General features: G+C 59.0%; 1 protein-coding gene and 1 long non-coding RNA gene across 3 annotated transcripts; both read left to right on the top strand.

The window, feature by feature from the left end:
* The first annotated feature begins 924 nt into the window (after nucleotides 1–924).
* Nucleotides 925–10426, top strand: FKBP1A (FKBP prolyl isomerase 1A). Of its 2 annotated transcripts, none has more exons than XM_075109110.1 (5): nucleotides 925–1076; nucleotides 1196–1243; nucleotides 7754–7866; nucleotides 8598–8750; nucleotides 9353–10426. In XM_075109110.1, exons 1-4 carry the CDS (start codon nucleotides 1040–1042, stop codon nucleotides 8724–8726), a joined length of 327 nt encoding a protein of 108 aa, XP_074965211.1. In that variant the 5' UTR covers nucleotides 925–1039; the 3' UTR covers nucleotides 8727–8750; nucleotides 9353–10426. The 2 variants fall into 2 exon arrangements, with proteins under 2 accessions (XP_074965211.1, XP_074965213.1); XM_075109112.1 differs by having other exon boundaries at nucleotides 942–1076; nucleotides 9350–10426.
* LOC142064327 (uncharacterized) lies at nucleotides 3793–7652 on the top strand. The gene is made up of 3 exons (XR_012663055.1): nucleotides 3793–5830; nucleotides 7243–7359; nucleotides 7593–7652. It is a non-coding gene; the product is annotated as an uncharacterized LOC142064327 (long non-coding RNA).
* Nucleotides 10427–11401: the final 975 nt, after the last annotated feature.

Below are 11401 nucleotides of genomic sequence, written 5' to 3'. Positions count from 1 at the left end.
TGCAAGCAAGGAATACAAGCAGTTAAAACTTGCTTCATCCCATTATCTGTTATTTTAAAGAGTCTCTTCCTCTTGTGTCCCATTTTAATGCACTTGCTGAGAATACTGGCTTTTTATTAGCCTTTTAGCTGTCCTTGGAACTCCTCTGTTCCCTTGCGGACACTCAAGTTCATCTCCTTGAAGTAAGGAAATAGGACACTTTGAGGCAAAAATCCTGTGCCCGGAGCAATTTTTTTTGACCAAAAAAGCAAGCAGTTGCTGTTGTTTCCAGAAGAAAGTCCTTTTGAGTGTGGGATTATTCAAACCTGTGTGTCTTTTGTTGAACCTGCCCCAGTTACACGGAGCTGTCGCTGACCTTTGCCAGCACGATGGGGAGCAGCGTTAATATACATCTATTAAAACAGCATTTTATCTGCTCTCTGGCTGCTGTTGTTGCATGTGACTGACACTCAGTTTAGGTACAGCCTAGTCTTGGGAACTGTGAAAATAAGTCTTGTCTAGGGCTGGGGTGTGTGGCCGGTGCGCGCTGGCACCTCGGGGTTCCCGGGGAGCCCCGCTTTCGCAGCCCCGGGCCTTCACCGCGGCCTGCACCGGGCCGTGCACCCGAGGCCGGGCGGGCTCCCTACGGCCAGGCCCCGCGCTTCTGGGGTCTATAAATGGCGGAGAATTGGGCAAAGGCCGCAAGGACCCGAGCCCTGGAAGTTGCCCGGGCGACACTGCGGGACCCGGCTGCGGCGGCCCCGGGGGGCGGCTCGCCCGGGCCCGCCGTAAGGGAGCGGCGGGTCGCCGCGTTTCCCCAGCAACGGCGCGGTGCCAAGATGGCGGCCGGGGCTGGGCAGGAAGGTGGCTGCGAGACAGGGCGGGGGGGAAGAGAGAGAGCGCGGAAGATGGCGGCGGCCGGGGGCGGGGCCGGTCTAGGCGGCCGGCGGGCGGGCGGGCTCTATGGCGGCGCGGTGGCCGAGGCTGCGCACACGTGGCCCCTCCTCCCTCGGGCTGCGGGCGCTGCGGGTGCGCGAGCGGCACCGGCACCAGCACCGGCATGGGTGTGCATGTGGAGACCATCGCCCCCGGCGACGGTGAGCCGCAGCATGCTCTACCCTTTTCCTCCCCTCCCCGTCGGACCGGTCTCGGTGTCGGTCCTGGTCCCGATTCCGGTCCCGGTGCCGGTGGGTTGACGATGCGTGTCTCCCCGCAGGGCGGACGTTCCCCAAACGCGGCCAGACCTGCGTGGTGCACTACACGGGTGAGTGCTGCCCGCCACGGGGCCCGCAGGGTGGGGCTGCCCCGCCGCCACCGAGGTAGGGTCGGCTCGGCCCGGCCCGGCGACCGAGGGACGGGATGGGGGAGCGGGGTCTGCCCCGCCCCGGCAACCCCGGGGACTCCGGTCCCGGCCCGCGTGGGCGGCCTGGCTGGGCCACGGCGCCCCCCGGGGGAACCGGCGGGTGGGGGGTGGGGGGGCACGCCCCGTAGGGCTGGGGGGCTTTCCCGGGGTGTGGGGGCTGGGCCGTGGGGCACAGGTCTGGCTGCTCCCGGGTGGAGAAGGGGGTCCGGGCTGTGCCCCGTGGCCGCGATAAGGCCCCCGTGGTGGTCTCCGTGGGAGCAGTCTCTCCCGCTGCCCCATCCGTGGGGGAAGGCTTTCTTACGTCCATCACTCTTTTTGGGGGTGTACCGGGAAATGGCCCGGGGGTGCTGAGGGGGTCCCTGGGGGGGCGGGTAGGCCCCCTCCTCCGATCAAGCGGGTCACAGGGGGGTCCCAGTGCAGCAGAGGCTGGCAGTCCTTGGAGCAGCCGAGCTGAGAGCCCCTGTGTTGGGTGCTCCCACGGGACCCCCGTGTCTCCTCAGCTGGCAGCAAGTCAGAGCCACCCGGGAGCTTCGGGGTTCACTGTGTCAGAGCAGGGTCCACGCACCCCGGTGTCATCCCTGCTGCCCCAGCCCCTTCTCTCTTGTGGGGGTGACACCGGGATGTCTGTGAGGCAGACCCAGACCCGCAGCCCACCCTGGCCAGGCAGCGTGGGACAGTGGTTCCGTGGGGTGGCCCTGGTGTGGGTAACACAGGGTGACATTTGGGGTTCAGGTGTAGTATTTTGCTGAGGGGCTGCCCTGATGGCCAGGGAGGGTTGTACTCTGCACGATGTCCTCCAGTAGCCTTCTGCGAGCTCGGAGGGAAAGAAACCAACCTTAGGACTGTGAAAAATGCTTTGGGGATGGTCCTGGGGGTGTCCTCTCCCCCTTGACCACCCTTTGAACAGCTCTGGCTCATCGGGGTGGCTGCCGTGTTCCATGGTAGAAATGAATCGACCTGTTTGTGGCTGTTGCTACTACCAACCAATTCCCCTTCCCACCCTCCCCTCGCCCACAGTGGGAGGCCGAAGGTGCCCCTCTCTGTGGAGCAGGGCCCGGGCAGCCCTGCCTGCTGGGAGGGCTCGGCGGGCGTCCAGCCCATCTGCTGCTCCTCAGCCTCCCCCGTCCTTCATGTTCCCTCATCAGGAGGGAGAGGAAGCGGCTCGGTCTCCCCCGGCCGCCCCGTTTCCTCCACCACCGGTGGAAGAACAAAGGGAGGCTGGCAGGCAGTCAAGTGGCTCCCGGTGGGCCAGCCCTGCTGCCTGCCAGCCCTCCCAGCTCCCGGCGCCGTCTTTCCCCTCCTGCAGCGCTGCTGGAGCTCTGTCGTTCTTCCCGGCTCTGGCTCCCACCACAGCAGAGCTGCTCACGGGTCACCGGCTTCCCAGCCCCACGTCCCAGTGCTTTGGGCAAAGTGCTGCGTGGTGACTTGCTCCTGATGGACCTTCCCCAGCAGCAGCAATCTGCTGCGTGTGGGAGTGGTTCTCTAATTTCCTTTTTTTGTTTGTTTGCTTGTTATTATTGTCTCCTTTTGTCCCCCAGTTCCCTCTGCAGGCAGCTTCTGCCCCCCCCCCCCCCGCCGCCCCCCCACCTTGGCAGGCAGCAGAAATCAAACACCTTCAGGCCCTGACGCCTTTTTTGTTGCTGAACGCTGCCTGCGTCGGCAGTGCAGCTCCCTACAGCCTGCCTTGCAAGAGGCCAGAGTGGGGCTTGGCTCTCAGGAAACGTTAGAAACCTTTGATTCCCTGGCCTTGTTACAGTGCTCACCGATCCCGGAGCAGCATCAGGGATGGCGGCAGGCGGTGCAGGAGGTGCCGTGCTCCAAGGTTCCTTCCAGAGCCCTGTGTCGGCCCCGTCCCCGGCTGCCCTTTGATCTGATGCAGAAACCTGCCGGCACTGGGGAAATCCAGCCCGTGGTGTGCTGCGATGGGTGTGCAGCGAGTCAGCTCTCCCTGCTCTGGGTTATGGGTGCCCAGTGACTTGGTTAAAAACCACTTTGGAAAAAAAGCCGGTGACCCAAGGGTGAGGGAGCGTGGGGAGCCAGTTTGGTTGGCTGTCCAGCAGCTGCTGCTGCTTATGCCTGTGCCCAAACCCCTGCTCCATGGGGCCTGGCCCCACAGTGAGCAGCCATTTCATCCCAGGGGCAAGGGATGGACAGACAGACTGGTGTGGGAGGGCAGTGCTGGGGAAGGAGGTAGAGAGTGGAGCATCCTTTGGGCTACCTGCCTGGGAGATGCCTGTTGCTCGTGCTGGGATTGCGGAGGTGGAGGAGAATGGGGGGAGCTGGGGGAATTGGACCCTTTTGCCCTCTGTTGGTCTTGGGTTCCTGCTTTTTGCAGGAGATCGTGCCTGTAGGGAGCAGGGGGAGCGCTGCTGGAGAGCTCACACAGCGGGGTGTCCGAAACAGCCTTTGATGTGAAATCTGCTACAAAGGGATCTTAAAGAAACTAAACCAAGGATAAAGAGGATAAAGTTCCCTGATGTGTTCAGGACTGCTTGCAGCAACTGGTGTGGTGTGGGAGGGCTGTGTAGGAGCAAGTTGATGGGGAGAGGGGTGCGGGTTGGGGGCCAGCAGACCTAAGCCTCCCTGGGTCTGGCTGCTGGGGTGGGAGCCAGCGCAGTGTGGGGTGCTGTGCTGTCGTGGTTGGGGCTCCCGTGGTGCCCCGGAGCACTGCTGGGGCTGGGTATTCCACTCCCTGGGAGTAAGCTGGGGGGTGAAGGGAGCTGGTGCAAGGGGGAGCTGCTGTCTGAGCATGTGAGGGCTGCGGAGAGCGTGGGGAGATCACAGCCGCTCCACTGTGCTTCTGGATAGGAAATGGGGACCTGTGGTCATGCTGGGGAGCGGTGGGACAGGAGTGGGTCTGACTTAGCTTGGTGAAATGGCTTTGCCCGAGTGCCACAGTGCACCCAGCTTGTGTCTCGGGAGAGGTGGGCTTGGAGCAGGGAGTAGAAATGCTGGGAGGGATACTAGAGAAAACTGGCTTTCTCTGGCAGGATAGCGTAGAGGGGACTGTGCATTGCTGAGCAGGCTGGACACAGCCTCTGCTGCCGGCTCTTCCTGTTGTTTGCACAGCACCTGGCATGGTGGGGCTCTCCCTGCTCGCACAGCAGCAGCAAACGCTCTGCGGTTACCAGACGTTTCCTACCAAGGCATGTGACTGCTGGTCAGTGGGTTGTGGGAGCTCAGCGCCTTCTTCTGAAGCACCCCTTCTCTGCTGGCACTGGGGGTCCTCTCTCCTGCCAGGCCATGGCAAATGGTGGGCAGAGATCTCTCCCACATCCAGCTGTGGGTGATGATGGGGGTTGGCTGGGTGATGGGAAGTGCTGGTGCAGGCAGCTCAGGCCCTGGGATCTAAATATATGGCAGAGGTTGCTGGTGAAGATGATTTAACCTCAGCTGGGTAACCCTGTCCTGATGCAGGAGGTTGGAGCATGCCGGGTATATCCTGTCCCTTCATCTGGCTGCAGCAGAGGAGCCTGTCCCACTGCTCTGGTCTCTCCCTGCTGCTCCATGGGAAGCCAGCTCTGTGTAGGAGCCCCCGGTCAATGGCCATGCTGAGGATCAGCACCCCTGGCTAGAGGGGATGGACAGGGTGTGGGTGGGGCTCCGCAGCTCCCCTAGTAAAAACCAAACCTGCAGGTTTATCTCAGGGTTGCCTCTGCCTGCCTGCTCCAGCGCCGCTCTCTGCTGCCTCTGCCTGCCCGGGGGGGGGACTGGAGCCAAGTCGCACGTAGCAGCCGGCGTCTCCCGGCTGCTGCCTGCCAAGTGTGGCAGAGACCTGGCAGGGACGCACTGCCTGCCCCTCCGGAGCTGGGGCTGCTCTCCAGAGCCCCCTGTTCTGTTGCATGACTGCTGCAGGCCCAGCTGCAGGACTCTGTGCTCTTCCTTGCTGTGGTTCCCCCAACACCCCGATGTGCCTCTATAGCCCAGCTGAAATCTCTGGGTGGGTCAAATCTTTGAGGTGGGTGCTGGCGCAGGTGGGTCTCTGTAACCCACCTCCGTGGGACTGGTGGTGGCAAGCAAGGAGCCCTTCCAGGGGCTGCAATGAGCCGGGATTTGCCGGGGGCTGGCTGCTGCTCCTGGGGCTCTGGTGGAGCTACTGCTGTTGCCAGAGGATGCTTTGCCTCTGTAATAGTGTTAAGATCTTGTTATCTCCTTGCTCAGGGATGAGGAAATGGTTGCTCATATTCGTCCAGGGCTGGAGAAATCTCCCGGGAGCCTCATGGGCAGCGGAAATGCCTGAGATGAGGATGCTGTCTCTGAAGCATTGGAGCCTCTTTGTTTTCCCCACTGGGGTGGTGGGGGGAGCACAGCAGCCCTGTGCCAGGGAGCAGGGACAAGCTCCTGTGTGCAACCTGCACCTTCCACCAGATGCAGCCTGAGTGATCGACCCCCCTGGGCTGTTGCAGCCTTCTTAGTCCATTAATCCCTGTCTTCTGCGGCCAGGGTGCTGCCAGCTCCAAAACGCTTCCTGAGGCTGGGTTCGGAGAGGTGAGCTTGGGGGCAGGCAGTGCTGTCTGCTCCAGTGCGAGGTCTGCAGCATCTCCTGTGTCGCTGATGGTGTCTTTACATCCCCCTGGCTGCGGCATTAAATGGGATGCACTTCTGTAGGCAGCGGGTGCCCCACAAGCATCCCTCGGGTTCCTGTTTCCATGTGCTGTGTGGCCCCTGTGGTTTTCCCTCTGCAAGTGTCTGGGGAGAAGGGTGGCAGGTGCGAGTTTTCCCTACGTCCTTCTGCAGCCACCCCAGCTCGTTGTGATGCCTGAGGGCTCAGAGCTAAGCTCAGGGTCAGATCATGTCACAGCCAAGTGGTGCTGCTTGCGCCAGCCAGCATGGCCTGCACCATATCCCTGCAGCCAGCGTCCCCGCTGGGTGGGAGGAAGGCCAGCGGACGGGAGTGGGGAGCAGTGCCAGACGGAGGCTGGAAGCAGGTTCAGTGACAAGAGGTATATCCTGGAAGGAGGAAATGAGAAAACTCCAGACTTATATTCCGAAGTCCAGGGCTGCAGCCTGACTGGCTGAGCTCGTGCTGATGCTCAGAGCCCTGGAAGGGGGAATTTTATCTTCTGTGAAATTAAAAGCTTAATTCTACTCTCTAACTGAAACATGGGGCTGATGGACCCCACCCCCTGCATCTTTCTGCAGCCCAGAGGTTTCAGTGCTTGTTCCCCCTGCAAAGGTGATGTATTTTTTTCCCATTCCCTTTTTTCTGTTCAGTGCCTTCCATGAACACAACTGCCCGTGTCTGTGTGCTGTTCCCTCTGGCCGCTGTCACAGTGTGAACCAGGGCTGAGATGCCCTGACTTATGTTTTGCACAGAGGCATTTTCTCTTGCCCATGGGCAGTGCCCTGGTGAAGGGAAACACTCTGCCCGATGCGTTGCTGGACGAGTTTGGTTTTGCAAGACTATAGAGCTGTTTCCAGCCAAGAAAAAGTGTTTTGGGAGTGAAGAAGTGAGGAGCATTTGCAGGAGAGTTTATTATTGCTCTTATTGCATGGGGTGCTGGCTTGGTTAACGTGGAACTGGAGCTGCCTTATAGGAGCAGCAACTCCACTGGCCCATGTTGTTGCTGCTCCTATAAGGCAGCTCCAGCTCTGAGATTCCCCAAGAAGGTCAGGCAGGGAGCAAGGGAGGGGAGGAAATTCCTCCTTTGCTTGTGTTGGGGAGTTATATTTAGCCCTGGGGATATCAGCCTCGCTCATCCCTAACCATGCAGCAAGTGCCAGGGGAACAAGGGCTGCCCTAGGCACGTGTGTCCAGTGCTTGGTGCCGCCTCTCCGCATCGTCATTCCTGGGTACAGGAGTGATTTGACTGAAGACCAGAGCAATGCAGCTGGGAACAGGGAGGGCTGGAGGCTGGCAGCAGCTGAGATGGGGCACCAGAGCCCTAACTCTGTTTTAGGTGCCCAAGGATGGAAGCCTGCCCATGGCGAGGAGCAGGAGGTGTGTTTGCTCGTGGGATAGGAAGCACCGTGCCTGATCCTACTGTCTGCAAAACAGCTGGCAGCTGTGCTGTGAGGTGGGGAAGGTTGTTTCACCCTGCCCCCCCCCTCCCCCCCCCCCAGTCCATCTGCTCCCCTCGTCTGTCCTCGGTCCCAGCCCAGAGGAGTGCTTCTGTCTGGGTCAAAGCAACCAGGAGCAGGAACAATCCTGCCCTACCCCAGGGCTGCTCCTGCCAGGCTGGATGATGCCCTAGGGGGGTGCTGGTGGGGGTTTTCCCCTCCAGGCTGCCCCATGCAGGTATTTCCCCAGGGGAAAGGAGGTTGAGCTGAGAAACATCTTTGACTCATGGGCCATGTGAGCTCTCCCGAGGTGACTGTCACCCTCTTGGGCTGCCAGGTCACAGCCTGTTTCACGCAGGCATGCGTGGCTCAGTCCTGGTGTCACCATCATCTCCTTCCCTCTCTCCCCAGGTATGCTGGAGGATGGGAAGAAGTTTGATTCCTCCCGCGACAGGAACAAGCCATTCAAGTTCGTGATGGGCAAGCAGGAGGTGATCCGCGGCTGGGAGGAAGGAGTTGCTCAGGTGCCTGGTGCTTCTGTGCCTCGTGGTCTCGCTTGCAGGGCTGTGCAGAGCTGTGCGCCTGGGGAGGTGCAGCGTGGGCAGAAATGACTGCAGCTCGTTCTCTATTTTATTTTTTATTTTATTTTATTCCCCTGTGTTTTCCACCCCTCCGCCCCCTCAGCACTGGGAGGTGTGGGTGTGAATATCACCTTCTGCATTGCCACCTGCCAGATGGCAGGAATGGAGCAGGGCCGGGCCCCAGGAACACCTACGGCACGTCAGTGACTCAGCGGTGACATTTCTCTACTGAGTCAGCTCTGAACGAACATGGCGGGGAGCGCTCGGGCCTCCCGCTCCGAGCGGAGGTGGCTCCTGGGCTGCAAGCCCACGCGGAGGGAGGGCTGGTGGGCACAGCATGGCTTCAGCTCCTGCGTGCATGACTGTGACCAGCTCTGTGTGCTGCTGCAGACACAGCAGGAGGGTGCCGGTGGCTGTAGGGAATGGCTGTCTTAGAAAACATTTGTGTGAAGGACATCTCAAGCTCTACTCCTTATCCAGCCCATGCTGCCTGACTTTCCATTCTGATGTTCTTCCCGTTCCTCTTCTGTCCCCTCCAGTTTGTCCAGCCTGGGTCCTTGCTCTTGCCTAGTGTGGGGGAAGGAATGGGGACAGGTCTATGTCCCTCTTGCTGTCATTCATCCAGTGATTGTGCCTATGTCCTGACCTCCCTGTGTTTCTTTTCCTGCCCCTAGATGAGCGTTGGTCAGCGGGCAAAGATGACCATCTCCCCAGATTACGCCTATGGTTCTACTGGCCACCCAGGGATCATCCCACCAAATGCCACTCTAATTTTTGATGTGGAGCTCATGAAATTGGAATGACCCACCCCAGCAACCTGTCCTCGGGTAAGGAGGGGCAGCTGCCAGCAGGGAGTGTTGTGACTTGGGGACAATTTGAGGCCCCCATCTTTTGTTTCAGGCTGGTGTGGGGAGGTGGGATATGAGAAAGAGGGTGCAAGTTTCTTGCTGTGGGTAGAGGTTGCTCTCAGGAGGCTGGTGAGATGGGGATCACCATGGTGGTACAAGCAAAGTTTCCAGCCTGGCAGTGCAGGTTCATGCCATAGAGGGGTTGCAGTGCCAGCTGACCATGCCTTGGGTTCCTTGCGTTGTGTTGCTGCACTGTGGGGCTTGGCTGCCCGCTCCCCCTCGTGCCTCTCTTGCTGCTGATACGTGGGCCTGGTGCTGCAGGCAGGATGGGGCTGTGCTCTGGGGTGTGGGGGTCCTGCGGCGCAGGCAGGATGGGGCTGTGCTCTGGGGTGTGGGGGTCCTGCGGCGCAGGCAGGATGGGGCTGTGCACATTCGCTGTAATTGGGGCTTGACTTCTGCTTTGAGTGAATGGTGTGGTTTGTGATGAGGTGGTCATGTCGTGAGCACAGTCCCTCCTCTGCTGGGTTTCTTCTGCAGGCGGGCGGGCGCCTTGTCACGCTGCCTTTCCTCTCTCCCAGCAGGTTTGGCACATGGAGGAATCCAGAATCTCAGCTTCAAGAAGAGTGCACATGACTTTGTACGGAGCTTTTCCTGATAGTCCACTACACTCATTGTATAACCTTACACCTTGATTGAATGCCTTTGGTCACTAAGCTTTGCGTCTGACTCTTCCTCCTTGTATCGTGTTTTTATGTCTTTTTAAACTATACGCCGTAAACCTCAACTCTTTTTGGGTCAAGTTCTTAATCTTATTTTTGTTCCAGGTGTAGACTACGTTTTACCAGTAGCACGCAAATGGGCTGACCTTAGATAGGAGTCATTTGAGCAAAAGGAAACCTGTTAGTTACTCGTTTTGGTGCAGATCTCTGTGGTGTTTTCAAACCAGAAATTGCTGCTGCTGCAAAAGCCATAGCAGAGTGAGGCTGTTGAGGCTGAATGGATGTGGAGAGCAAAGTAGCGCTAGGATCGTGTGTAGGTACCTTGCCTGGAACCAGGACAGCGAGGGAGCAGCATGTCCTTTCCCTGCTTCCCAGGGAGGGCGCAGAATTGCTGCAGGCACCGTGGGTTTGCTCCCGGGAAGGGGGGCTGCTCGGCCCCTGCTTCACTCTGCCCTCTCGTGGTCGACCTTCCTTCCCCTCTCCCCAGCCTGCTTTTGGATTTATGGAGATGGGTTTCCATCAGAGCTCCACCACACCCTGAAAATTAAGTAGCTTACATTGAGCTTTCTTTAAAGACAAAGGAAAACAGCAGACAAACGGAAGGTGCTGTCTGCAGGGGAGGTGGTGGGCCCGGTGGGAGTTCAGCTCAAAACGCCTCTGTCCCCACTCTCCCCCCTGGAAAGGAAACATCAGACCCCAGTTGTGCCTGGTCTGAGCACACCTGACCGTTCTCTCCTGACACCTGATGCTGGTCATCGCTGCTTCTCTGGTCTCATACAACGCATAGCTTCCCTGCTGCTGTCCTATCTGCCCCCTCCCTCCGCCCTGCCTAGTGATTTGGTAAGAGAAATTGCCGCTGTTCACTTCCTTCTCCACTGCATAAAGGTATCAAGTTTTATTATTGCAATAAAAACGCTTTATGCTGGCTTTTCTCAACCTTGTGTCTTGGAGGTTTTTCCCTCGCCTGCCTGTTGCTCAGCACAGTGTATGCTGTGCTGGGCTCCTGGGGTGCTGTGGGTGCTGTGCCAGGCTTGCAGGATCCTGAGGCTGCCGTGCCAGGCTTGTGGGGTGCTGTGGTAGCAGGAAGGGCTGGCCTCTGGCTGTGCTGGCTGGCTTTGGGGTGAGGCTCCGGTGCTTGGCCCTGGGAGCGCAGAGGGATGCCTGAGGCTCGCTGGGCTCTGTGGGAAGGTGACAGTGGCCTACTGGAATTTGCATAATTAATTGCCTTACCATAACCTATTAAACATTGCCCTCACAGCCTCTTGCTGTTGTGGCTGTGACTCAACGTGGACTGGGAGCAGACAGATGTGTGTTCCCAGGGACCTTCCAGCTCTGGAGAAGCATATCCATATCTCTCTATGTATTGATTTTGGTCCTCTCTGGAGGCTGGACATTGCAATGTGTGACATGGCACATCCAGCAGCTGGTATTTGCAGGCCAGATCCCCGTGGACCCAAAAAGCCTCTTGGGATGTTTTTTCAGTGCTTTTCTCAGTGATCCCCCACCATGCTTGGTTGGTGGGGCTGCCTAAGCCCCCTGCTTCTGGCCTTTGCTGCTGCAGCTTGGACATTTGCTGGTGGCTGCTGGTGAACATTGTGCTGCTCAGGCACTGCTGCTCCCAGCACCCTGCTCCTCCGCAAACGGCCTTTGCTCCATTTGCTGCAATCAATAACATGTCTGATCGATAATGTGTCGAGTTCTGGCTCCTGAGCGGGTTTGTTGGGAGCAAAGTTTTCTTTTAACGGGGAGTCTGGGGAAGGTGCTGGAGGGAACAGTGGCTGTGGGGCTACAGGCTGGGCCTTCCAGCACCCCATTTGGGAACACCAGTGCTTGCAGAGGGTCATGTGGGATCAGAGCCATGCTGTGCAGATATTAGGACTACTCTTAACTGCTACTCAATTAAGCAGAACA

Source organism: Phalacrocorax aristotelis, chromosome 13, assembly GCF_949628215.1.
Source record: "Phalacrocorax aristotelis chromosome 13, bGulAri2.1, whole genome shotgun sequence".
NCBI classification, from domain to species: domain Eukaryota; kingdom Metazoa; phylum Chordata; class Aves; order Suliformes; family Phalacrocoracidae; genus Phalacrocorax; species Phalacrocorax aristotelis.
The sequence above is the reverse complement of the archived record's forward strand: the minus strand, read 5'-3'. Positions and strand labels throughout refer to the sequence as shown.

What these genes read in the sequence shown, in the direction of transcription:
- FKBP1A (XM_075109110.1), top strand. Translation starts at nt 1,040, where the DNA reads ATGGGTGTGCATGTGGAGACCATCGCCCCCGGCGACG. An exon ending in GACCATCGCCCCCGGCGACG is followed by an intron (nt 1,077 to 1,195) that starts GTGAGCCGCAGC and finishes GTCTCCCCGCAG; the next exon opens with GGCGGACGTTCCCCAAACGC. An exon ending in CTGCGTGGTGCACTACACGG is followed by an intron (nt 1,244 to 7,753) that starts GTGAGTGCTGCC and finishes CTCTCTCCCCAG; the next exon opens with GTATGCTGGAGGATGGGAAG.